At 40.5% G+C, this 27,270-nt stretch overlaps 2 protein-coding genes across 2 annotated transcripts; one reads left to right on the top strand and one right to left on the bottom strand.

The window, feature by feature from the left end:
* The first annotated feature begins 250 nt into the window (after positions 1-250).
* LOC121527922 (2-aminoethanethiol dioxygenase-like) lies at positions 251-5,275 on the top strand. The gene is made up of 2 exons (XM_041814962.1): positions 251-798; positions 3,543-5,275. The coding sequence occupies exons 1-2, from the start codon at positions 460-462 to the stop codon at positions 3,954-3,956; spliced, it is 753 nt and encodes a 250-aa protein (XP_041670896.1). The 5' UTR covers positions 251-459; the 3' UTR covers positions 3,957-5,275.
* A 10,764-nt stretch (positions 5,276-16,039) lies between these two features.
* On the bottom strand, positions 16,040-22,511 carry egr2b (early growth response 2b). The gene is made up of 2 exons (XM_041815001.1): positions 22,190-22,511; positions 16,040-19,336 (listed from the first exon to the last, which is right to left on the bottom strand). Exons 1-2 carry the CDS (start codon positions 22,350-22,352, stop codon positions 18,216-18,218), a joined length of 1,284 nt encoding a protein of 427 aa, XP_041670935.1. The 5' UTR covers positions 22,353-22,511; the 3' UTR covers positions 16,040-18,215.
* Between the last annotated feature and the right edge of the window lie 4,759 nt (positions 22,512-27,270).

Below are 27,270 nucleotides of genomic sequence, written 5' to 3'. Positions count from 1 at the left end.
CCTGAGGAATTCTGGGAAATGTAGTGTCAGTGAAATGTAGAGTCTCATCCTGTTTGTAGCTAAAGTCACTTTAATGTAAGCTACAGAGCTACATCATCACACACGTGTTTAATTTCTAATTATTTATTATATGTAAAGCATAGATTATGAGGGTTACCTGGACTGGACTGAAGGGGGGCTTTGTAAGAACTGCATATCCCATGCTGCTTTGAGTATTTTGCGCATGCTCCGTGAGTGTGGGGTACCGAGAAGGCGAGTCTGTGGAAAATGACTGGAGGGAGGCTGTTATCTGATGCTAATTTTACTCTTTATCACCATGAAACGTCTTTTATGTTTAGTAAAGTCGAGTTTTTGTCTGTTTTAGAGACGTACCGAGCATCAGTGAATGATTCCCGCTGACTGTGGAGGGTTTTATTGACGTAAGTAACGGTTAGACTCGGAGCCGTTAGTTTTTTCAGGATGCCGCGAGACAACAAGACCCCCCTGATCCAGAAGATCGCCAAACAGGCCTACATCACCTTCAAAGGCTGCAAAACGAACGGGAATAACGGGCAGAACAACGTGGGACCCGACAGACACTCCGAACTCATCTCTCTAGTGACTGCCATCAGAGCCGCGGACCTCAAAATCCCACCCCGGAAAGCCAAGCCGAGCCCCGGGGCAGCGGGCCCCCAGAACCCCCCGGTCAGCTACATGCACATCACGGAGACGGAGGTGTTCAGCATGGGGGTATTTCTGCTGAGGGAGGGGGCCTCCATCCCTCTGCACGACCACCCGGGGATGAACGGGATGCTCAAGGTGTCTACGTTTATCTAAGCATCACTGGTGTTATGGTGTAAAGAGTTACCGTGTTAACTGATGACTTGAGCCCAATGTGTCCGTGGTTGTGCAAAGTAGGGCTGGGAAATATGTCACGTCTTTAAGATTTACATCAGAGTTTAGAACAATATCATATAGTTAAAGATGGCATTGATTTGAGGAGATTGTTACAAGTCAGTTTCCAAAAAAACTGGGATGCTGTGTAAAATATAACTAAAAAAAGAAGTCCATGATTGTCACTTCTCATAAACGTATATTTTATTCACTATAGAGCATAAATAACATATCAAATGTTGAGACATTTGACCATTTCATGAAAATATAAGCCCATTTTGAGCATTTTAGCAGCAACATGTCTCAAAAAAGTAGGGACAGGGTCATGTTTACCAGTGGTACCTGTCACAAAAGTAGAGTTCAGACCCCCAATAATGGGCAATATCTTGTTTTTAATCATGAAAAAATTGCAGATAAACTCCTCCATGCTGCCTAAATTGCACAAATACATTGGTAACATTTAGGAAAGTGGTTGGAAATGGTGAGAAGAGACCCTGATTGGTGCTTCAGCTGTTACCAGAAAGTACAGAATCCTAATTAATGATCAGTCATTTTCATAATGGAGTGATCAGGTGTAATATGCATACAAATATTGGAACATTTGGTTAAACCGGTGAGGATCTTGCCAGTTCTCCTAATGCTGCCACATTTTTGTGCAATTTAGAGAGTGGATAGGAGTTTGACTGCAGTTTTTTTTGTTGCAGTAAAAAAAAGATGTCAGTATTGAATGATATTTACTGCACATTTAACATGAACTAAACATGAACTATAGTGTTAATCACTATATCTCTTTATAAATATGTCATATATCTTCAAGCAGTCCAGTTTGTGTCACTAAGGATGGCTGCAGAGACGTTTGTGCAGACATCCAAGCAGTAGCAGATCAAATGCCAAATCTGTGCAATTACAGAAAAAAGAAAAAGATGGGAACCACCAGAGAAACATCCACAGGAAAAAATTAAACTGGTTTGTCCTGATTTTTACACACCTGAGCTATCAGGTAAAGGTGGAGTGTGGGAACACAAACAAGACTGGAGTTTTCTGAAGCAAGCAGACTAGACCAGGGGTTCTCAACCTTTTCAGCCCATGACCCCCAAAATAAAGGTGCCCGAGACCGGGGACCCCCACTGTACCAGAAGGTGGTTGGAAACAGCCTTGCAAAGTTGGGAATAGTCTTGTGCAGACATGGCTGCCCATAAGGGGGGATAATTGGGAGAGCTTTTTGGGACCCAGCCAAACTGGGCACCTATAGAGATCAGCAAAATCATGGTGTGACATCCATATTTTATATTTAACCTCAAAAATTATCACTCGTGTCAAAGAAGCTAATGTTGTTTTCATCTTTCTATAGTAAATAGCCTTCTTTGAAGGGAAATCCCTTAATTAATATGAATTACAAATTGCTAAAATTGGTTAATAATGCCAAAAAATGTTGGAAAAGATGGTGAAATTGCATTTTAAAAGTAGCAGAAATGGGTTAGAAGTGGTAATGATTAGATAAAAATGTCAAAATAACCCAAAAATGGTGGTAAAAAGGAGTTAAAAAGTGTTTGAAGTCACTTTAAATTGGAAAAATGGGTGGAAATGAGGTGAAATAGGATGAAAAATGGATATAAACTGGCAGGAAAGAAACTAACTGAGAAAGGAAAAAAATAGGCAGATATTGGCAGAAATTGGTTAAACCAGCAAAAATGGGCATATCAGATAGTGAAATGTGGATAAAATGGGACAAATTGGATGTAGAAATTGGTATAAAGGGGTTAATAGTGGCAATAATGGGTCAACAGAGGCAACATTAGGCTTAAGTGGCAAGAACTGGTTTAGAAGTGGCAAAACAGGTAGAAAAAAAGTGTTGGAAAGGGTTTAAAATTGACAAAAATAGGTGTCAAATGCTAAAATAAATGTGTTCAAATTGGTGGGGAAAAGAGATGAAAAGGGCTTAAAATCTGGCAGAATTGTTGTGAAGTGACAACAGTGTAATTTCAAAAATAATCTTAGTTTTTCAGGGAATATGGAGAGTGTCTCCTAACCCTCAAGAGGGTCCCCCCCCCAAGGTTGAGAACCACTGGACTAGACCACTTGGTGGAAACAAAGCGTCAGAATCCTCTTAAAATACATTTTTAGCTCTTGGGTAGAAATAAGACAACCACAGATGCATTTAGATGGAAGTCACCAGTTGACACTGTCACGGTTTAAACCATAACACTGGGTGGTAGAGTGTCACAACAACATCGTTATAAACTCTGATGTGATTCTAGTAAAATCAGACTATATTGATTCCTGTTTGAAACCACAGCTACTAAAATACAAATTATAATCATAGACGGTCAGTATTGGGTCATTTAGAGTTTTTATTGTCACAGATTTCAGACAGACGCCTGTTTCCTGTCCAAATTGCACAAAAACATTGGTGATGTTGTTGTCCCATAAAGCGAGTGTCTGCTCTGTTAGAGGAATCAGAGCAACTTTAATGTTTTGTTTTTGAGATTCTAAAAGGTCGAAGGAAATATCAGTATCTGGGGAACATCCCTTTAATCAACAGAACGAGAAGACTGCAGAAGTTGCACAAAAACATTGTCAACATTTAGACTAGTGGGCGGAGTCAGAGAGGAGGAGTAGGTGTGGAGATTACCAAGATAACCTCTGTGTGTTTCCTGTGTGGCCTTCAGGTGCTGTATGGAAAGGTGAGCGTCCGCTGCTTCGACACGTTGGACGACCAGCTGTCAGTCAGTCCGCCTCAGTTTGACCCGCCCCTTGCTCCTCATCAAATGGCATTGGTCCGGCGCTCCGTGCTCCGCTCGGTGGCGGAGTACTCGGAAACCTCGGGGCCGTGCCTCCTCACTCCTCTGAGGGATAACCTCCATCAGATCGACGCTGTGGACGGGCCCGCCGCCTTCCTGGACATCCTTGCTCCTCCATACAACCCCGACGACGGGCGGGATTGTCACTACTACAGAGTCCTGCACGCCAACGGGGAGGGGCCGGAGGAGGAGAAGGAGGGGGCATGGTTGCTAGAGGTCCCTCAGCCTGAGGACTTCTGGTGTGGTGGGGAGGCGTACCCAGGTCCGGTGGTCTCTGTCTGATCAGAGCGAAGAGATGGACAGCAGTAATGGGATTCATCCAATCACAGGGGGAGGGCTCTGATCTGCCCCGCCCCCTACAGGACAGCCAATCACTTCAAAGGGGAGAAACGTTGCGCTCAGGGACGCTTCAGCAGAACTTACAGGATAACCATAAGGACAACCACGAACGTCTCGGGGAAACAGAAGGCATTCCTCTCTGCAGACGGTCTCTGACTGTGACGGTCTGAACGTTCTCCTCGCTGGTTCTCCTTTTAGAACTTCCCACATCCCCTGCCAGTCTGGATACCAAAGTTGGACTCTAGGGCGGGGCAATACGGCTGTTAAAGTCTCAGTAAAGCTCACATCTCAACATTTCAAACACTTAAAACAACGCGACTGTCGGCAGTTTGTCCTCGAGGTTCAGACGTTTGTCTCTGGTTTTAGTGGGACAGAAATCTGCTCGAAATGCTGAATTTTTTAAAGCTCAAAGCTGCTATCTGATTGGCTGTTAATCCATCCATCATTGATTAGACTATCCAGGGCTGATCACTGTTATTGATCTAAAATAATCAGGACTGAGCTGCCGTATCTCCCTCCCCTGCAGTCTCTGTTCCTTCTGCCTTCTGTGTGATTATTGAATGTAAACTTCTTAAAGAGTGACTTTTCTCTTCTTCACTTGTTTCTTTTCTAAAGTGCACACACTACCTTATATATTCACTTTAATTTTATGTTTGTGTTCCACTCATTCCAGCTCTTTCTCAGGTCTGATGAAATGATTTTTATTTAATATCCAGAGGTTTAAATGATGAATAGGAGCAAAAAGACGAGTGGATACTGCAGCAGCCGCAGCGTTACAGAAGGATCACTCTAGAGATGGAGTTTCTGTTCTGTTTTTAGGATTTTCTGGTGAATTATCAGTGATCAGAGCAGTGTATTTAAGGAGAAGTAGACACAAAATACAAGTTAAAGGAAGTTTGGCTTCAGAAAAAAATAAGTAGAGGGAATGATAAAACTGTAACAAGGAGAGGGAGAAAATTCTCAGAAAGCTCTAAAACAATGAGTCAAATCTGTGTAGAGGCTACCTTAAATCTTAGAGGCACAGACAGTGCAGGGTGCAAAAATGGAAGGACAAATCTATTATTTTAGCATCGGCATCTGGAGATATTAATCCTGTTGACAGATGTGAACCTGAGAGGAAATAATGTAGCATGAATTGGTAACCTTGCAAAGCAGATGGATTCGCCCATTTCCGTGTTTGTTACTGGCGAATCCATCTTGCAAAGCTCCCATCTGAACCCTTTAGGCCCAGTTAGAAAGTGACAGGACCAATCAGGAGTAAGAGACAGTACTTTCGGGTGTGGCAGTGTTGTGACGTAAGCAAGCGGCAACAAGAGGCCAGTGCAATTATGGCAGAAGACTTTAGCGGGTATGCTGCTAAAGCGCCAGTTTTATCAGAACTTGACAACATTTCTTCGTTAAAAGAAGAACAAAGAACAGCAGTGAGTTGTTTTCTTTTCAAAAACCACAAAAGTCGTGTACTGACATGTCTACATGTCACCACGCCATGTGTTTTGTTGCTCTGATTGGCCCATAGAGATGTGGCAGAACGTTCATCCAATCACCCTCTGAGTTTTTTTTTCAAAGGCTCTGCCTTTTCCCAAACACCGTCTATGGGAGGTTAACCAGATGGATGTGTGAAACAAATCCATCTGGCGTGTCAGGTTATGAAAACACTGGTTTAGAAAAACCAGACTGATCCTTTAGAGATATAAAAACAAATGTTTAAATGTTTCTGATCTTATTTTAGCTTTGATAATGGCCCAGGTTGATGGGATCAATCAGGATAAAAAGACTAAAAAAAAACTATTGAAGCTGTAAGGTTGGCTAATGTTTATGATGCCACATATTTGAAATGTGATCACTCAGATTTTACTTTAATGATCAAAATTAACTAGGGATGCAGGATATTTTCCATCTGGTATCTGTATCAGCAGATATCAGCTTAAGAAGGCAAATATCAGCATTGGAAGATATCAAAATTTCAGCCAGTATTTACATCCAATATTTTGCCTGTGTATTTCAGCATTGACTGTAAACTTTGTCCATGTATACTAATACTAATAAATTTGTGGAGCTTTAGGCTGAACCAACAGACCAATGTCAGCTGAGGTCTTTTTATTTATCTACCCTCATTCTTTTAACTTTAAAGTGTTTTGAAGGACTAAAGTTTGTTTCCTTGGTCATCCTCAAACCTTAAAGTGTGTCCAAAAGGACTGAAATTTCTTGTCCAAAAAGAAAAATAAATAATGGTATTGGCTAAAATGAATCTGTAAATATCGGATATTGGCAAAAATCCAATATCCCATATCCCTAAAATTCACCTAAATGACCAAAGCCGTTGTAAAACACTACATCTACAGTCTTATTCTTCTCTCCAGCTTCACCAAGTTTAAAAATGATGCCAATGTTTCTGTGCAATTCATACAGTGTGAAAGCTTGTCTCCAATCTTTAATGACTAGAAACATACATTTCCCAGTATTTGGGTTCTACTCCTTTAGGTTTCGTCTCTGTGGAAAACCATATTTGGGTTAATTTACTCCAGTCTGTTGTTTAAATTCACAACTGCTTCTCTGCTCACTTCTCTGTACCTGATGTAGCTCCTTTAACACTTACCTGTGCTACCTGTTGTCCCTGCCCTCCTTTAACCTCATATATCAGAAACACACCTGTATGACGATGATTGTGTTACTCCGATGATGGTGAATGTATCTACGACAATAAAATATGTCCGATTTATCATAGAACAGCTCCTGATTCTGTTTTATGGTGTGTCTTTCATTATACTGTTTTTATTCAGGTCTGACTGTAAGGTTAGGTTTAGGGATCAAGGGTTAGGTTTAGGGATCAAGGGTTAGGATCAAGTGTGAGGATCAGTATCAATGACCTGAAACCAGCTATAAGGTAGCAAGTAATACAGCACTGGGTAGACAATGGGATCTGACTGAAGGACTGGAGATCAACATCCCGACAGTCTCAATGTACTCCCACTCACAGTCACAGTGGAGTCTTTGTTTAGGGAGCTTCATCTCCCTGTTAGTTATGTTAGAGGAGATCTGATTCTCTTTTTATGAGCAGTCCAGTCACTGCCACTTTTTCAGTGAAACTCCTCAGAGTACAGAACACAATGAGGCATTCCTGCACGGCCTACGTGTGATTTACTGATACTATCTGTGCAGGTAGTTGACAGTGATCAGAAAACAGCGTAGGGCTTATGCAGACTACAGTGTCCTGATTTCTTTTGGAGTTTTCTAGGAAGCAAAAATTGGGTTCCTGTAAACCTGGTCTTCTTAAGTCAGGTTTTGTTGTTTACATGTCCAAGTCAGCTGTTCCTCCCAACATTGACTCTAAAATGATGCAGTCACGGAGAGCAAGAGGACAGAGGATGTCCACAATGTCTGCAGGGTTTAGATCCCAGAAAAACCCAGACTGAAGGAGAGGGGGATCATGAAACCAAGCCTCAAAGGGTTAACAGAGCTGGACCTGAGTGTCAGAGATCATTCTAGATCCTTCTGGCTGATGATGTTTAACACAGAGCTGATATTCACTCAGCTCAGTCTTATTAAACATCATTATCCTCCATTTTTACATTCAAGTCTACCAGATCAGAGGAGACTCTATGGGACAACGAGGGGTTTTAGTCTGCAGACGATATGGGAGATATGAACCAGTCTGTACTTCCCCTCTGAACATCAGTGGGTTAACTGTAGACTATATATGTCTGTGGAAATGTTCTCATGTTTGCATCCAAACATGACAGGACACATAAAAGAAGAGAACAAGAAGTCAATCTGATCTAAAGCTCGGTTGTATTTTACATTAATGATCCATTTAGGTTGTTAAGTTAAAGAGAAACCTCTTTAGTCCATGGTCCATACTCCATGGACCATTTATGTAGAGTATGGACCTGTGGACTAAAGAAGGATTGTTAATGTGGGGTATAAACCAGTAGACTCTACATTTACAATCCTTCTTTAGTCCACAGTTCCATACTCTAGACTAATGGATCTTCTTCAGTCCACAGTTCCATACTCTACACTAATGGATCTTCTTTAGTCCACGGTTCCATACTCTACACTAGCAGATCTTCTTTAGTCCACGGTTCCATACTCTACATTAACAGATCTTCTTCAGTCCACGGTTCCATACTCTACACTAACGGATCTTCTTTAGTCCACGATTCCATACTGTGCATTAACAGATCTTTAGTCCATGGTTCCATGCTCTAAATTAGTAGATCTTCTTTAGTCCACGGTTCCATACTTTACATTAACAGATCCTCTTCAGTCCACGGTTCCATACTCTACATTAACAGATCTTTAGTCCACGGTTCCATACTCTACATTAACAGATCCTCTTCAGTCCACGGGTCCATACTCTACATTAACAGATCCTCTTCAGTCCACGGTTCCATACTCTACATTAACAGATCTTTAGTCCACGGTTCCATACTCTACATTAACAGATCCTCTTCAGTCCACGGCTCCATACTCTACATTAACAGATCTTCTTTAGTCCACGGTTCCATACTCTATGTTAACGGATCTTCTTTAGTCCACAGTTCCATACTCTACATTAACAGATCCTCTTCAGTCCACGGTTCCATACTCTACATTAACAGATCCTCTTCAGTCCACGGTTCCATACTCTACATTAACAGATCCTCTTCAGTCCATGGTTCCATGCTCTAAATTAGTAGATCTTCTTTAGTCCACGGTTCCATACTCTACATTAACAGATCCTCTTCAGTCCACGGTTCCATACTCTACATTAACAGATCTTCTTTAGTCCACGGTTCCATACTCTACATTAACAGATCCTCTTCAGTCAACGGTTCCATACTCTATATTAACATATCTTCTTTAGTCCATGGTTCCATACTCTACATTAACGGATCTTCTTTAGTCCACAGTTCCATACTCTACATTAACGGATCCTCTTCAGTCAACGGTTCCATACTCTACATTAACAGATCCTCTTCAGTCCATGGTTCCATACTCTACACTAACGGATCTTCTTTAGTCCACGGTTCCATACTCTACATTAACAGATCTTCTTCAGCCCACGGTTCCATACTCTACACTAACGGATCTTCTTTAGTCCACGGGTCCATTTTGTGCATTAATAGATCTTTAGTCCACGGTTCCATACTCCACATTAACAGATCTTTAGTCCACGGTTCCATACTCTACATTAACAGATCTTCTTTAGTCCACGGTTCCATACTCTACATTAACAGATCCTCTTCAGTCCACGGCTCCATACTCTACATTAACAGATCTTCTTTAGTCCACGGTTCCATACTCTACATTAACGGATCTTCTTTAGTCCACAGTTCCATACTCTACATTAACAGATCCTCTTCAGCCCACGGTTCCATGCTCTAAATTAGTAGATCTTCTTTAGTCCACGGTTCCATACTGTGCATTAACAGATCTTTAGTCCATGGTTCCATACTTTACATTAACAGATCCTCTTCAGTCCACGGTTCCATACTCTACATTAACAGATCTTTAGTCCACGGTTCCATACTCTACATTAACAGATCCTCTTCAGTCCACGGGTCCATACTCTACATTAACAGATCCTCTTCAGTCCACGGTTCCATACTCTACATTAACAGATCTTTAGTCCACGGTTCCATACTCTACATTAACAGATCCTCTTCAGTCCACGGCTCCATACTCTACATTAACAGATCTTCTTTAGTCCACGGTTCCATACTCTATGTTAACGGATCTTCTTTAGTCCACAGTTCCATACTCTACATTAACAGATCCTCTTCAGTCCACGGTTCCATACTCTACATTAACAGATCCTCTTCAGTCCACGGTTCCATACTCTACATTAACAGATCTTTAGTCCACGGTTCCATACTCTACATTAACAGATCCTCTTCAGTCCACGGTTCCATACTCTAGAGTAACCGATCTTCTTTAGTCCACGGTTCCAAACTCTACATTAACAGATCTTCTTTAGTCCACGGTTCCATACTCTACATTAACAGATCCTCTTCAGTCCACGGTTCCATACTCTATATTAACATATCTTCTTTAGTCCACGGTTCCATACTCTACACTAACGGATCTTCTTTAGTCCACGGTTCCATACTCTACATTAACAGATCCTCTTCAGTCCACGGTTCCATACTCTACATTAACAGATCCTCTTCAGTCCATGGTTCCATACTCTACACTAACGGATCTTCTTTAGTCCACGGTTCCATACTCTACATTAACAGATCTTCTTCAGCCCACGGTTCCATACTCTACACTAACGGATCTTCTTTAGTCCACGGGTCCATTTTGTGCATTAATAGATCTTTAGTCCACGGTTCCATACTCCACATTAACAGATCTTTAGTCCACGGTTCCATACTCTACATTAACAGATCTTCTTTAGTCCACGGTTCCATACTCTACATTAACAGATCCTCTTCAGTCCACGGCTCCATACTCTACATTAACAGATCTTCTTTAGTCCACGGTTCCATACTCTACATTAACGGATCTTCTTTAATCCACAGTTCCATACTCTACATTAACAGATCCTCTTCAGCCCACGGTTCCATGCTCTAAATTAACAGATCCTTAGTCCACGGTTCCATACTCTACATTAACAGATCTTTTTTAGTCCACGGTTCCATACTCTACATTAACAGATCTTTAGTCCACGGTTCCATACTCTACATTAACAGATCTTTAGTCCACGGTTCCATACTCTACACTAACGGATCTTCTTTAGTCCACGGTTCCATACTCTACATTAACAGATCTTTAGTCCACGGTTCCATACTCTACATTAACAGATCTTCTTTAGTCCACAGTTCCATACTCTTCATTAACAGATCCTCTTCAGCCCACGGTTCCATACTCTACATTAACAGATCTTTAGTCCACGGTTCCATACTCTACATTAACAGATCCTCTTCAGTCCACGGCTCCATACTCTACATTAACAGATCTTCTTTAGTCCACGGTTCCATACTGTGCATTAACAGATCTTTAGTCCATGGTTCCATACTTTACATTAACAGATCCTCTTCAGTCCACGGTTCCATACTCTACATTAACAGATCTTTAGTCCACGGTTCCATACTCTACATTAACAGATCCTCTTCAGTCCACGGCTCCATACTCTACATTAACAGATCTTCTTTAGTCCACGGTTCCATACTCTATGTTAACGGATCTTCTTTAGTCCACAGTTCCATACTCTACATTAACAGATCCTCTTCAGTCCACGGTTCCATACTCTACATTAACAGATCCTCTTCAGTCCACGGTTCCATACTCTACATTAACAGATCCTCTTCAGTCCATGGTTCCATGCTCTAAATTAGTAGATCTTCTTTAGTCCACGGTTCCATACTCTACATTAACAGATCCTCTTCAGTCCACGGTTCCATACTCTACATTAACAGATCTTCTTTAGTCCACGGTTCCATACTCTACATTAACAGATCCTCTTCAGTCAACGGTTCCATACTCTATATTAACATATCTTCTTTAGTCCATGGTTCCATACTCTACATTAACGGATCTTCTTTAGTCCACAGTTCCATACTCTACATTAACGGATTCTCTTCAGTCCACGGTTCCATACTCTACATTAACAGATCCTCTTCAGTCCATGGTTCCATACTCTACACTAACGGATCTTCTTTAGTCCACGGTTCCATACTCTACATTAACAGATCTTCTTCAGCCCACGGTTCCATACTCTACACTAACGGATCTTCTTTAGTCCACGGGTCCATTTTGTGCATTAATAGATCTTTAGTCCACGGTTCCATACTCCACATTAACAGATCTTTAGTCCACGGTTCCATACTCTACATTAACAGATCTTCTTTAGTCCACGGTTCCATACTCTACATTAACAGATCTTCTTCAGTCCACGGCTCCATACTCTACATTAACAGATCTTCTTTAGTCCATGGTTCCATACTCTACATTAACGGATCTTCTTTAGTCCACAGTTCCATACTCTACATTAACAGATCCTCTTCAGCCCACGGTTCCATGCTCTAAATTAACAGATCCTTAGTCCACGGTTCCATACTCTACATTAACAGATCTTTTTTAGTCCACGGTTCCATACTCTACATTAACAGATCTTTAGTCCACGGTTCCATACTCTACATTAACAGATCTTTAGTCCACAGTTCCATACTCTACACTAACGGATCTTCTTTAGTCCACGGTTCCATACTCTACATTAACAGATCTTTAGTCCACGGTTCCATACTCTACATTAACAGATCTTCTTTAGTCCACGGTTCCATACTCTTCATTAACAGATCCTCTTCAGCCCACGGTTCCATACTCTACATTAACGGATCTTCTTTAGTCCACAGTTCCATACTCTACATTAACAGATCCTCTTCAGCCCACGGTTCCATTCTCTACGCTGAGGGTCCTTCTTCAGGGCTGACCTGATGTCAGAACTCAGCTCATCCATCATCAGTCATTTGGTCACTGAGTCTTTTTTTCTATTTGTTCTGTATATGGTAAAGTCATAGTTACATTCTAATGATATAGTTTTGTCTTTGACAATATTTCAGGCAGAAATTGCCTTAGAAAGAGGCATACGGCTTTAAACCAGACTACAATCTCAGTGCTGGACTGTTGGATGTCTATCCATCCACTCATCCATTTTCTATACTTGTTATCCCGTTAGGGGCCACAGGGGGCTGGGCCTATCCCAGCTGTCATTGGGTAGGAGGCGGGAACACTCTGGACTGGTCTCTAGTCAATCACAGAGCTGACATGTAGAGACAGACAACCAGGCACGCTCACACGTATGGGCAATTCAGAGTCATCAGTTAACCTAACTAGCATGTTTTTGTGGGAGGAAGCTGAAGTACCTGGAGAGAAACCACGCATGCACGGGGAGAAAATGCAAACTCTGAACAGAAAGGTCCTGACCAAGAAGTGAACCAGGAACCTGGTCATCATTGTCATATCATCAAAAAGAACAAATTCTTAAAGTCTGGACTTTTTAAACACTCTAAATATGCCTAGCCTGTATATAGAATACACAGATCTACCCCACCTCCATTAAATGTTATAAGCTGAAAGCTAACAGTGGTAAAACCACCAGGACCCTGCCAGAGGAGACTGTGAGGATCCATTCAGACGTAGCAACTTTGGACAGACTGTGCTGTCGGTTAGGAAACTTCTGGAACGATCTACTGCCTACAGTATTCATTCAACCTTTTTTCAATCTCCAGATGCCATTGAGAGCATGCTCTCATTTACAGTGCTGTCCAGAGTACATTACGATAATATATGCAAGACAATAAATAAGCAAGGAGAAAGAAACACAAATGCAAATAGACATAGATACTTGAGAATAACTAGAGACTGTCCAAAAATAAAATCATGTTTTGAAACTGTCCCATGTTAATAACTGAACTTAGTTTTATTGTTTTCTGTACAGTATTCCAGCTGTGGGCTGCACAAAAGCTGAAAGATGTTTCTTCAATAGTGTTTACTCTATGGGAACGTCCTACATACACCACCTTTTAAACTCTTCTGAAGAACTGCTGGGGGGATCTGCTGCAGCATGTCAGACACGTACCTCTGTTCATGCTGCACTAATCTGTATTCATCTCTGTTCTGTGTAATGCATGCGCTAATATACGTATGTTTGCATGCACTGCACCAGCCTGTCTTATAACTGTTAAATATTGTAACTGTTTTTTTTCTCTGTATGGATCATTTATTGCTGTATGCAGGGCTGGAGCCAGACATGTTTAAAATCCGGGGCTAAGCCCAAACAAAAGATGGCTGATGGGTGGGCACTAATTTTTTTTTGCATATCAGACAGTTTAATACACTTCTAGGTGCACTTTGAAATAAAATTTTAAATTCAAAATGGCAGCAAATCTATGCATCATTTAGGCAAAAATAATGTTGCTCAACCTATGAGCACTGTAACTAACCAGGCCAAGGGCGGTGTGCTATCTCTTCCTTAAGCACACTCAAGATCATGTGGAATATATCAGCTCACTTGCACTTTGGCACTACAGCACTTTACCGTCCTCCTAATGCTCTTTAACTGCTCTGGTCTCTTTATTCCTGGTCTGTCTTAAGCAGAGGTCATGCAGCAACCTACTGTATTGTTATACTTGGGTCTTTGTATTTCATCGTACTGTCTGTGCTGTCTGGTCTCCTGGTGTTGTCTGATTTTTGTATAGATTTTAAATGTACTCTTTGTTGTATAGACCATCAACCTGCCGGTGACGACAGATGGAAATTAGCCTATGGCTACATTATGGCACATTTACATGTCTGTGTTCATTAATGTGCATTTTCCCTGGTAATAATTAAATAAATAAACTAGAAAAGCACTTGGAGAGTGCAGACCTCCGCCATTAGCCCTATCTCCCAATAGTAAAGAATCCTTTTAAAACATTCCTGGATGCAGACAGTGATCCGATTTTCAAACAAAGCACATAAAAAGCAAAACTGGGGTTAGACATATTGATTTATTCACAAAAATGCTAAAAAATTGTATTTTTAGAATATTACTTAAAACATTTTTTTCCACAGCAGTGAGTGTATAGATATAAAAGAGTACCAGGGCCATTAAAAAATTGCCATGCAATTTTTAAAATTCTAATAAAAAGTTAAAATTCTGCAAAAAAGTCAAAATGCTGTCATTTTTCTTAGAATAAAAAAAAATTCATGCCTGGTGGACAGCAATCCATGAAATATCAAACTAGCAGAAGGTCAGGATTTCCCATTTACGTCCAGCCTTTTTATCTTAGGGGACTCTACCTCTTTAAAAGGTTTTCCAGAACCTGAGACAAGATGGATCCTCGCAGCCATTACGCTGGGTCGAAAACTTCCGGTCAGGGAATGGAAAGCGAGGGGTCTTCCTTTGCCCAGCCGTTGGTTTACCCAGTTAAGTGTAGTTGCGGCTTATGAGGAGATGACGCTAAATCGACTAGATTTATACTACGCTGAGTGGGGGAAATACATCAGTCTTGTTACGAGACAACGACTCTCAATTTGGTCAAGACAAATGTGTTACACAAAACAGTCATAACTGCTCTGCTTTGAATAAAAGCTGCAATCCTAACATAGATTAGCAGAACACAGCTGATCCTATGTTGGTGAGCCAGACCGGCAGCCCCCTGCAATTTTCTGGTGACTTTAAAGCTTGTATGTAGACGACAACTCAGCCTCTCAGTGCAGTATTTATTTATGTTTAATTTAGATGTATTATTCATTGTCTTATCTCTTATGATATGGTTTATTTTTGTCTTTTTTTTCCATTTTGTTTTTCTAATTACTTGCTTGATTTGATTATTTTAGATGTGGCATGTCCTTTAAGCTTGGTCATTTGTCATGTATTTTGTTGTTGTTAGATATTGGAAAACTAATAAAAAGTTTGGTCTAAAAAAAAATGCATGCCAAATGTTTTTGTTGTTATTGTTGTTGTTAATTTTCCCTAATCCTCTGTGTGTACGTTCTTAGGAGTTTAAAAAAATCTGTTTTTTTAAAAATTACTTTTAAAATTATATTTCCATGCTGTGATCAGCAAGGCCATAAGCAACATACTGGTGGGAGGAGTGGGCGGAGCCAACTAGAATGTTTTATTTATTCTTTTACACCTGATCTAACAGCTATAAGCTCCTTCTTTACATATCCTGAACTACATGACCGGTGTCTGCAACACTTGTGTGAAAACTATTCCTTGTTCTTGAAATTGCCCTTTACACCGCAGACTTTATTCAGCACAGTTGATCTGCATGTTTGCAGACTGTCAGTACTGTCGTTCTGTCTCTTCCTGTAAATAGAAGCAGTTTTTCTACCTCCAACATGTTTATATTTGTCTTTTGGGCTTATGTTCATTAATGTACTTTGTCCTGCTGAAATAAATACAAATAAATAAAGGTTAAAAATGAAACAAATGTGACTAAAAGACATGTTTATCTCATGCCTAAATTGAAACAGAGTTGTTTGAACCCATCGGTAAATGAATGAATGCATGAATCGATGAGTAAAAGAATCAGTGAGACAGCAGCGCGGGTTTATCTGAACATTTAATAAAGAGTCAAACAGACACGTCACAACCAGATGAGTTCAACACGTTTAAACACATGAACACTCGAGTTACACCAGTACAAAAATATACTCTGATAGCTGTACAACACGCTCACGCACACGCTCACATAACACAATTACACACAAACACGCACACGCTCCCGGCGTTACAGCGTCCTTCATCAGTGAGACGACCAAGGCACTGAGGCTCACACTAACACGTTATAAACATTTGTCAATAATTTAAGACTTCTCAAACATTATTGCAGTTATTATTTCACACCGCCACACTTGCTGTGAGGCCACGCCCCCTCATCATGGCCACCTGACTCTTTAATGTCCCTGCAGGAAGAAAGCGTGTGGCGTTAAACATCAGCTGTACAGAGTTCTCCTTCATTCCTACTGATATATTTCATCCGTCAGAGTCAGGATCATAATGGTCTTTATGGAGGGTTAGAGTCTGTCATGTTGCCATAGTAACCACTAGGGATGCATTGATAAAACCATGCCTAAGGACTCTGGTACCAGAGATCATTCAGCAGCATGTTAGCCTGTCAGTGTTTCAGCAGGAAGGAGTAGGCGGAGCCAAGTCTGCAGTCTGAGCTTAGCTGAGCTGAAGGCTAATGCTAACCCTAAATGATGCCGGAATCAATCAGAAAAATCAATCAGAAGAAAAAATCAATCAGAAAAATCAATCAGAACAAAGGAGGGCATAGGAACATCAGATGAAGATAAATCAAACTTTAATCAGTGCTTCCCAAAGTGTGGGTCCCGTCTCTCTGTGGGCCCTGGAGGTTCTACAGGTGGGCCGTTAGGTCATTTACCTCAAATAAAAAATAAATATTATTTTAAAAAATAAAATGAAGTTTCAAATGATCATAAAACACATGATTAGATGTTTAAATGTTTCAACGTCCTGCAACTAATAAAAGAGTCAGAAAATTAACCTGGAATGATACATTGTTATCAGTCATTTGTTCTGATGTAGAGAACTGGTGTCATGGTTTAATTGGGGCCAGATTAGCAGGTGACACTCCAATAAACAGCTAGCTTCTGTGCTATATAAAAATTGATCATTGTCTTCAGAGACATTTACATCACAAGTAAAGGTTTAACACAGTCACAGTTATTGTAGAGATATCAGTATTAGAAAGGAAAACAAAGGCGTCTTTGCAGATGCCTGATTAAAACTAAATAAACACTCAAGGTCGACTTTGTGACGATGCAAAGGCTTTATGTGACAGCTCTGAAAACTCACTCGAATCCGATTTAAATGAATAATAATAGTAGCAGAGAAATATAGAGGTAAATACTTGAGTTTCATGTTATAAATTATACATGTCTCATGTTAAAGTGGTTAAGGTGGAGCGGGAAAATTTCAGGTCGTTTCAAACTAAAAATCAGTTGGCTGTAAATTACTCTGACCATTTAAAGATATGTCACTCACTTTTGGTTTCCATGAAAACAGTTTCTGAAACTATTTTTTTAGCCATGTAAGTGTGATGGATTTATCTGCCATTGTATCCTTGCCCCTGGATGCTGGTATTAAACTCAATAGAGAGTAGGATCAGTTTTTAAAAAGTCCGGTCACTGCTCCGTACAAGATTACTGGCTTAGTTAAAACTGATGATGACTAATGACTTAGTCTAAGACCCTGCCAACACCTGGTCTTAAACCCTGCAGTATCAGAGATGACCTAAGTCTAGGGAACCTGCTGGTACCTGGTCTTAAACCCTGCAGTATCAGTGGTGACCCAAGTCTTAGACCCTGCCAGTACCTGGTCTTAAACCCTGCAGTATCAGTGGTGACCCAAGTCTAAGACCTTGCTGGTACCTGGTCTTAAACTCTGCAGTATCAGTGATGACCTAAGTCTAAGAACCTGCTGGTACCTGGTCTTAAACTCTGCAGTATCAGTGATGACCTAAGTCTAAGAACCTGCTGGTACCTGGTCTTAAACTCTGCAGTATCAGTGATGACCTAAGTCTTAGACCCTGCTGGTACCTGGTCTTAAACTCTGCAGTATCAGTGATGACCTAAGTCTTAGACCCTGCTGGTACCTGGTCTTAAACTCTGCAGTAACAGTGATGACCTAAGTCTAAGACCCTGCTGGTACCAGGTCTTAAACCCTTCAGTATCAATGCATCCCTAGTAAAATAGTCTTTTCTATGAGCAGATGACGCTGGCTGCTCCGCGCTCCCCCCCGGAGCTGCTGGAGGAGGAAGATGACGAAGACACCGTTGAGGACTTCCTCTCTTTTTGCCTCAGGTGGATCTTGGTGTGTCTCTTCCGCTCGTCGCTTCGTGCGAACTTCCTCCCGCAGAAGTCACAAGCGAAGGGCTTCTCGCCTGTGTGTGTGCGGATGTGCGTGGTCAGGTGGTCGCTGCGGCTGAAGTTGCGCATACAGATGCGGCACTGGAAGGGCTTGTGTCCGGTGTGGATCCGGATGTGACGTGTCAGTTCATCAGAGCGGGAGAAGCGGCGGTCGCAGCCCTCTGCTGGGCACGGGTACGGCCGCTCATGGATAGGGGTCTTGCTGGGTCTGTTGGGGTACTTCCGGGGCCGCAGGATGGGTCTGAGCGGGAGGTTCTGGGGACTGTAGGCAGATGGGAGCCGTGGGGGCCCTCCATCAGAGCCTCCAGGTGCTCCCAGAGTGAAGTTCCTGATGGTGTTCAGGGGTGTGAGTGGTGGCGGCACTCTGAACGAGTCCAGGGGGCATGGGCCAAAGGGTTTCCGGTCTTGGATCCCAGGGCCATGCAGGTCCCGCTGACAGGCTGGCGGGAAGAAGCCCGGGTAGTCCGGGAGGATAGGGAACAGACCGGGGCCATCCTGCTGCTTTGGCGAGGAGTAGGAGGGAGGGGGGAACGCAGAGGCTGGCGACAGGAAGGCGGAGGGGTCCTGGTACGCCTCGCCACAGCCCGATGAGGATGAGTATGGAGGAGGGGGCGAGTACAGGTGGTCTGCAGGCATCTGCGCCGCCGCCATGCTGCAGCTCAGCGGTCCGGAGGAGAAGTGAGGAGGAGAGGAGGAGGAGGCCGGAGAGGAGGAGCAGGAGGGAGGGTTAGGGTTAGGAGGAGGGGGAGCGGCCATATTGAAGATCCCTGACACGATGTTGATCACGCCCTCAGGGTTCCAGCTCCCCGGGTACTGAGAGTCGATGGAGAACTTCCCCATGTAGGTGAAGGTCTGGTTCCTGTGGTTGGCGGGCTGAGAGAAACCGCCGGAATACGAGGAGAGATCCAGAGAGCGTTTGTCAGCGGCGTTCATCTCTGAGTTCATCAGGCCGTCTGGAAGAGAGAATCAGAAGAACAGAGATCCATGAGAAGAGAATAATAAGACGTTCAGCAAGATTGTGTGCAATTAAACATGGAGGCAGATGTTAAGAGCGCAGCGTCTACATCTATCAGGGACTTTAGGAGGAGCTCCATTCACGGTCTTTGTCACGCTTTAGAAGCTCGCTGGTGTTACTGAAGCTCCTGAAAGGGAGAAAACCTCGCTCGAAGGAGTTTTAAGGAATCTACCCAGAAACCACCCTGTCCAGGACTTTGTTTTTCCACAGTACCTTATTTGATTGTTATATTTCTCCTGGCTTTCATGGAATGTGTTTAAACATTTTAAATAAGTGAAGGAAAATATAAAAACACATAAAATGTAAACCAGATTATTCAAACAAAACTGGAGAAGCTGGTCCGTGTGTTCTTCAGTGTTTGGATCTAAACATCCTCCTCAGACGGCTGAAGGAGGATCTGCAGATCCAAACCGCTGTGTGGACCCTTTTCCTACATTAGTACTTTATTTTTCACATTTAGCCTTAACAAGAACACCCGGGATCTTTTGACTTTTGAAGATGCGCTTGTGTTCAACTACCCACAGACTCCAGCATTAACATCCGGACCATTTTAACTTCTTTTATTGAGACAGAGAAAAACACAAAGAGACGGTTAAGGTGGATCTGCATGTGCCTTTAATTCATGCAGAAGTGGTGGGATGGAAGACATAATATAAAGTTAAACTAAGTTAGATTAGAACATGAATTAACTCAGTTAGATTCAACAAAACAAGTTTCTTCTTTGCCTTTCATTTAATATTTAAACCAGATCATAAAAGCTTCTTGTTTTTGTTCCTCTACACTTTTGCATGTGTACTCCTCCTGTCTATCTCTATGGCTTCATCATTTTTTTTTCTTTTTTCTTTTTTCTTTTTTTTTTAAGTTTAGCATTTTGCTGTCATTTGATGATTTTATCTCTGGAACACCAAATCACCTGTCTGCACCACAAATGAACCTTTAAGGGGCCTCTAATGACACATTTATATCTGTAAACAGATTATTTAGTAATTTATTACTAGTGGAAATTCAACAGAGTCAGAAAAGAGTAGATTTTTTGTTTCTAGTATTCAGTATTTGCAGAAAATTACACAAATCCATGAGCAACATTACAATGACACTGTGAGGCTTGAGAGGAGCTCCTCTCTTGTCCAAATGTTGTCCATGTTTTTCTGCAGTTTAGACGGAACTCCCTGTCCCTAAGAAAATCTTCTTTCAGTTTTGGTACTTTTTGAAGGTTTCCATTATTAAATAATGGACTGTACTGTTTTAAAACACAGCAAAAAGTATTGAAGGAAAAAACTTGACAGCCTCAGACTGTGGAGGGGATTCATCACATCAGTCTGGGTTCATCCAAGAAGGCGAAGAGACTTCAGACAAAACGGAAATATAGCAAAAACATCCGCTTCATTCTCTTAAAGGCTACACCACTTTTTCGCTTTTTTTTTAGTGATTTGAAATTAATTTTGCACTCTTAATGACAGTATATTAAGTGTTTGCTCAATTTAGGAGAAGTTGCGTTTATGCGCAATTACGCACAAACTTGAATGCATGAAACGGTAGAACTTTTAGAATTAGACAGATGGCAGGACAAGATAAAGTTCTTAAAACAGAAACAAGTTCATTCAGAAATCTCTACTGGACATTTCGCTCAAACTCAAAGGAGATTCGTTTATGACGCACGAACTCGAATATCAACAAATGAAGTCTTCAAACATTTTTAATTAGTGAGGCGCATAAAAATGCAGAAACTGAAAATAATAAAAACATCATTAAGGAGTGAAAAACAACAGGTTCATTCAGGGGAAGTTCACCGGGCAGCGCTCAAAACAGAGAAAGACAGAAAGAAAGAAAGAAAGGGGAGGTGCGTTTTATGCGCAATTACGCACGAACAGCTTTTGCATTCTGCACATTCTCACCAAAAAAGAGGAGAAAGACTTTAAATCTATTATGAAGAAGATTTGGAAATGTTAGAATTTGATCAGTAGTAATATTTTTCCATCAGCATATCTTTATCTTTACGCTTGAAATGAATAATTAATCCAGGTTTTAACTGACCACGTTCTTGATGTGCGCTAAACGAGTGCGCAATAAAGCACGGACTCCAGCGTGAACAGAATCAGCATTCAAACATTTTAAACAAATGGAAAGAAAATTGTTTTACATTTTTCTGCTGATCTTCTAAAAACGTAGAAATTTAATCTTAAGGGTTTAAGCTTAAATCATATTTTCTTTTGTGTCTAGGATTGAAACTTTCACCACTTTTAACTTTCACATCAGGTTTTTTCTTAGATGAATGATTTTGTTTTTTTTAATCTTATTTAATCTTTTTTATTTTATGCTCTAAAATAGAAAAGTACATCTTGAATTTCCTCCCAAACCTGAAACATTGATGAGTTTATGGTGTGCTCAAAGTGTGCGTAATTACGCACGGACTCTAGCATGAACATTCTCAACATTTAACGCTTTAGAATGTTTTTAATGCATGCTGTTTTTAGTTTCACTTATTTGATCTTCGATGATTAAGGTTTCAGAGCGTAATGATCCACATTTCTTTATTTTACGCACGGACATAGAAAGATTCATTAAGGGTTCTTCTCTCAGCAGCCGCACAGATGCACTTGTAATGCACTAAAGTGAGAGCATTTACGCACAAACTCCGATATGAAAATGGGAAAAACATTTGGACTTTTCAAAGAGAATGTTTAATCCAAGTCTGACTGATGTGATCTTTGAGTTTAGAGTATTCCTAAATGACTGATCCACATATCCTCATTTTTACGCACAAAGCTTAAAATGAATCAGAGCTTCTTACCCGCCACATTGATGTGCTCGTAGTGCGCTCCCAGCTCGCTGTTGTTGAAGATGGCTACGGAGGCCGGCAGGTTGGAGCTGATGTCATCCACCGAGTACACGCTGTCAGGATGCGCGAACCCCCCGAGATTTACCGGGACTTTCTCCAGAGTTTTAGCCGTCATCGTGGAGGAGACTAGTCTTTTTCTTAACCTTTTCCTGCTGCTGTGAGTGTGAGTGTGACCCCGTGGAGTGTGGTGTCACCCCAGCATGTCTCTGCGTGACTCTGTGGGAGTGGGTGTGAGGATGAGCTCGGTGTGCAGCTCACGCGCTCTGCCGGTAAACTTCTCTACAGAGTGTCTATCGGAGGAACGGGGGCCACGGCTTTGCTTTGTTTATAACGGGAACCTTTTGAATGCCCCGCGACGTCATTAACCAAATAAGGAGTGGGAGGGGTGAAAAGGGAAAGGCGCTGAGGGCTCTGATTGGCTGGGAGGCTCCGTGACGATTTCAAAGGGAATCACTTGTGAATGGAGAGAACTCGGACAGTTTCCACTGCCTGATGAGCGGACAGAAAAGTCATCAAAACATGAAAATATTCAAATGAAGATGGATGAAAACACACAGATCTGGTTGATTAGAACAGTTATCAGGTATTCTTTATGTTCTCATCGTTAATTTCCCTTTTAATCCGGAGTTTTTAATCAAAAGAGGAATTCCGGTTCTTCTTCTCTGACCCATAAAAGGCAGGTTCCGGTAGCAGGGGAACAGCCCCTTCTCTCCATATTTGGTTTCCGGAATGTGATCATCGGAAAGTGACGAGTTTTGCCGAGATAGAAATGAGAGCGCGCGGACAGAGGCGCTCGGAAAGTTGTGTGATTTGAATATGCGCGAGGAAAGATTCACCGAGGAGTCAAATATAGAAGCAGAGGGATATTTAAAGACGCGAGAGGAAATTAACATGTTTTTAGAGAGGCGTGGGAGTGATGGGGGGGCTCAAATAAACACCAGAGTGGTCCGAATGAGTAATCTCCACGTCTATCACTCAACAGCCACCAGATCTGAACCTAAATGTTTGTTTGTCTACAGGCTCGAGATGTTTCACCCTGATACTGTCTCAATGTTTAGTACATATATTTTTAATTATTTTACCAAATATAATTTAAATAAACTGTTTTTGAAATGAATCCAAAATGCAAACAAAGGAAATAACAATAATAACTATTATTATTGTTATCATTATTATTATTATTAAATGTAACAAAGCTGATGACTAAGTAAAGGACCGTTTTTGAACAATCTTTCTCTCATGTCAGCTGTCTTTAGTAGAACTGGCCTCGCTCCTCTCCAGTTCCACCCATTTTTCCAAAAGTTGCCAACTTTGGCCTATAAAGATGGAGGAAACATGCCCCAACAACCCCAGCTTCACCAACACTCCATCATCTGCCTTTGAAAATAATGTTATCCTTTTAGGTTTATAAAACATTCCACTCCTGCCTTTGAAGATGAGGTCGTTATTTTAAGTTCATTTTCTTTAAAGATGTCTGTCTTTAAGTTTCTAAAACATTTCATCCTTACTTTTGAAGTGGAAGTCCTCCTTAAATGTTTCTAAAACATTCCAGTCAGGCCGTCGAAGATGAGGTAATCATTTTAGTTAAAAAAACATTTCATCCTTCCCTTTGAAGATGTCTGTCTTAAGAATTCTAAAACATTCCATCCTTACCCTTGAACAACAAGTTATCCTTTAATGTTTCTAAAATATTCCATTACTGCATTTGAGGTAATCATTTTAAGTTTAAAAATATTGTCATCCTTTGTGTTTATAAAACATTCCATCCTTGTCTTTAAAGATATCTTATTTATAGTTTATAAAAAATTTCCATCCTTGTCTTTGAAGATATCTTATTTATAGTTTATAAAAAATTTCCATCCTTGTCTTTAAAGATATCTTATTTATAGTTTATAAAAAATTTCCATCCTTGTCTTTGAAGATATCTATGGTACAGTTTATAAAACATTCCATCCTTGTCTTGGAAGATATCTACATTTCAGTTTCTAAAACATTCCATCCTTTTTTGGAAAATATCTATGTTTCAGTTTCTAAACCATTCCATCCTTGTCCTTGAAGATATCTATGGTACAGTTTATAAAACATTCCATCCTTGTCTCGGAAGATATTTACTTTACAGTTTATAAAAGATTCCATCCTTGTCTTAGAAGAGGATGTTATTCTTTAATGTTTCTAAAACATTCCATTCCTGCCTTCGAAGATAAGATCATCATTTTAGGTTTTTTAAAGCATTCACCCTTGTCTTTGAAGATGTCGTTCTTTAAGTTTTTAAAATATTCAATCCTTCCCTTTGAAGAGGAACTTATTCTTTTATGTTTCTGAAACATTTCATCCCTGCCTTGCAAAGATTACGTCATCTTTTGAAATTTATTAAATATTCCATTTTTACCTTTGAAGATGATGTCATCCTTTAAAGTTTATAAAATATTCCATCTTTACCTTTGAAGATGATGTCATCCTTTTAAATCTATAAAATATTCCATCTTTACCTTTGAAGATGATGTCATCCTTTTAAGTCTATAAAATATTCCATCTTTACCTTTGAAGATGATGTCATCCTTTAAAGTTTATAAAATATTCCATCTTTACCTTTGAAGATGATGTCATCCTTTTAAGTCTATAAAATATTCCGTCTTTACCTTTAAAGATGATGTCATCCTTTTAAGTCTATAAAATATTCCATCTTTACCTTTGAAGATGAGTTAATCTTTGAAGTATATAATACATTCTATCCCTCTTTTTGAAGATGTTGTCCTTAAAATGCATAAAACATTCCCTCCTTGCCTTCTGCATGCAGACAGGCTATAAGAGCATCATTGGTCAGACTTCTTCCATCCTGATATCTGAACCTGTCTGTACTAACCTAGAAAAATAAACAGTGATGCTCTCTGTCAGTGGCATGTGTGTTCCTCTGACTCTAATCAGACATTTGAATTCATTGATCCATTTTACCTCACAGTTGTCCACCAGTTCATAGTTCCAGTCTGTCTATAGGGATGTACCCTACTATTATTAGACTGATATGAGGACACACTGGGGTTTTTTGAGGGGCTTTGACCCTGATGTTGGGGCCAGATGTGTTTTTTGGAAAATTGAAGTGTATCTTGACGCTGTTTTTATTCACTCTTGGCTCCTTATTTACATTTAAATTTACCTTAAATCATTCAAAGTAATTTTATACGTTTACCTCACGTCTTATGCTCAATTATGATGACTTTATTTTGAGGCCCCATGGAGCACGGAGCGATTGCATACCTTTGCCCAAAGGTAAAAACTGTCTGAGTTTTGATAGAACAGAGGTGTGCTTTCTCTAAGGTTAAATTAAAGTGTTCTGACTTTTATGGGGGATATTTCTCATTCGTTCATATAAAAACTTGCTTCACCTTTTCTTTGTCATAACTCTAATAGTACGAAGGTAAATTAAATAAACTAAACCTGAATTTCACTTCAGTTTATGAAGACGGGATTCATGTGGGGCAGAATTTTCAAAATAAAACTGTTACAAAGAAATAATCCTGCTGTTTTTATTGGTGAAGGATCCATCAGTAAAAGCTCTTTATGAAAAACATCCACATGAAGGATTGGGGAGATGAGCGCCCTCTGGTGGCCTCCTGAGCTACTCTGAGACTCGGTGTGGTGCGGACTGTCCCTCCGTGGGTGGTAGAGTGGCAGACAGAAAACAGAAAACACTCAGCTCTGGGTGGAATCTGGTTTCCGTGGGTCTATTTTTAGATGTATTATTGATGAGTGGCTCTGAAAAGTCAAACGTTCAGTCAAATGTCACAGAAAAATTTCAGATGGAGTCTATCAGGAATTACTTCAGAAAAACACCTGTTTACAGAAAACTTGGTCTCATAGTTCACTCAGTCTATTAGATGAAGATTACTTAGCTATTAAACAGTAATAATAAGAAACACACCATTATCTAAAAACATCTGTTTACAGAAAACCAGCTGTTTTATCATGGTTTTATATCCCACCCACTGAAAACAGCTCCATGACCTACTTTTGTGTCTACCCTCCAGCTGAGAACCACCAGTGTAGTGTTTATGTGTGAAAGTAGAATAATTGTATCATCACCTCTGGATTAGCATCAGAACCTCCTTAGAGACAAATCAGGACCCAGATCACTCAAAGTTTTCTCTCATTTATTCAAAAACTGAGCAGTTTCAACTAAGATGGAACAAAAGATGAGGAAGAACAAAAATGGGTGAAAAGTAGCCAAAAAATGAGTTACAGGTGGCAAAAATGGTCCAAAAGTGACAAAAACCTGGAGAAAAATTAGTGAAAAGTGACTAGTGTGCAAAAATCAGAAAAAAGTTGGGGAAAAAAAAAAGCAAAATGCATGAAAGAGTGGCAAAATTAGAAATTAGTGCCATTTAATTGCAAAAGACAGCTTAAATGGGAAAAAAGCGGCAAATAAAGGGGCAAAAATAGCAAAAAGCTGGATAAACATTTCAAAAATGGGCTATAAGCAGTAAAAAATGGAAGTAAAGTGGCAAAAAATTGCAAATAAGGGCAATGGAAAAATGCAGACAAAAATAGAGGTTTACAACTAAGTTTGACACTTAAAGCCTACTGTGTAAGTGTGGGGAACAAACTGATTAATGTGACTTGAAATGGACAATTTCTGAGGTAAAATTCTCCTTTTTAAGGTTTTCTGGGGGAATAATGTTTCAAATCAAGACATAAAAGAGCCACAAATCATCACAAAAGAGCCACACGTTGAGTATCACTGGTCTAGAGGATTACTTGAACAAATAAATGGTTGTAGCTGGTCTTAAACCGGGCCTCACCCCCAAACATGGGGGTCTAGTTTGATCTAGTGCAGGGGTGGACAACTTTGGTTACCAAGAAGGTCAAAATTATTCTAATCAACTTGAAGCAAATTTGTTAATGCAATAGACCTGAGAGTTTCTGGTTATCTTTATAGATTTGACCTGTTCTTTCAAACAGATGAATTTGATGCACAAAAAGTTCCACAGAAACAGAAACAGTCAGTTATATCAGCTAAACATACACCAGAGATCAGA

The sequence above is a fragment of the Cheilinus undulatus genome, linkage group 20 (genome assembly GCF_018320785.1).
Source record: "Cheilinus undulatus linkage group 20, ASM1832078v1, whole genome shotgun sequence".
Taxonomy (NCBI): domain Eukaryota; kingdom Metazoa; phylum Chordata; class Actinopteri; order Labriformes; family Labridae; genus Cheilinus; species Cheilinus undulatus.
Note: the sequence above shows the minus strand (reverse complement) of the source record. Positions and strands in the feature narration are given on the sequence as shown.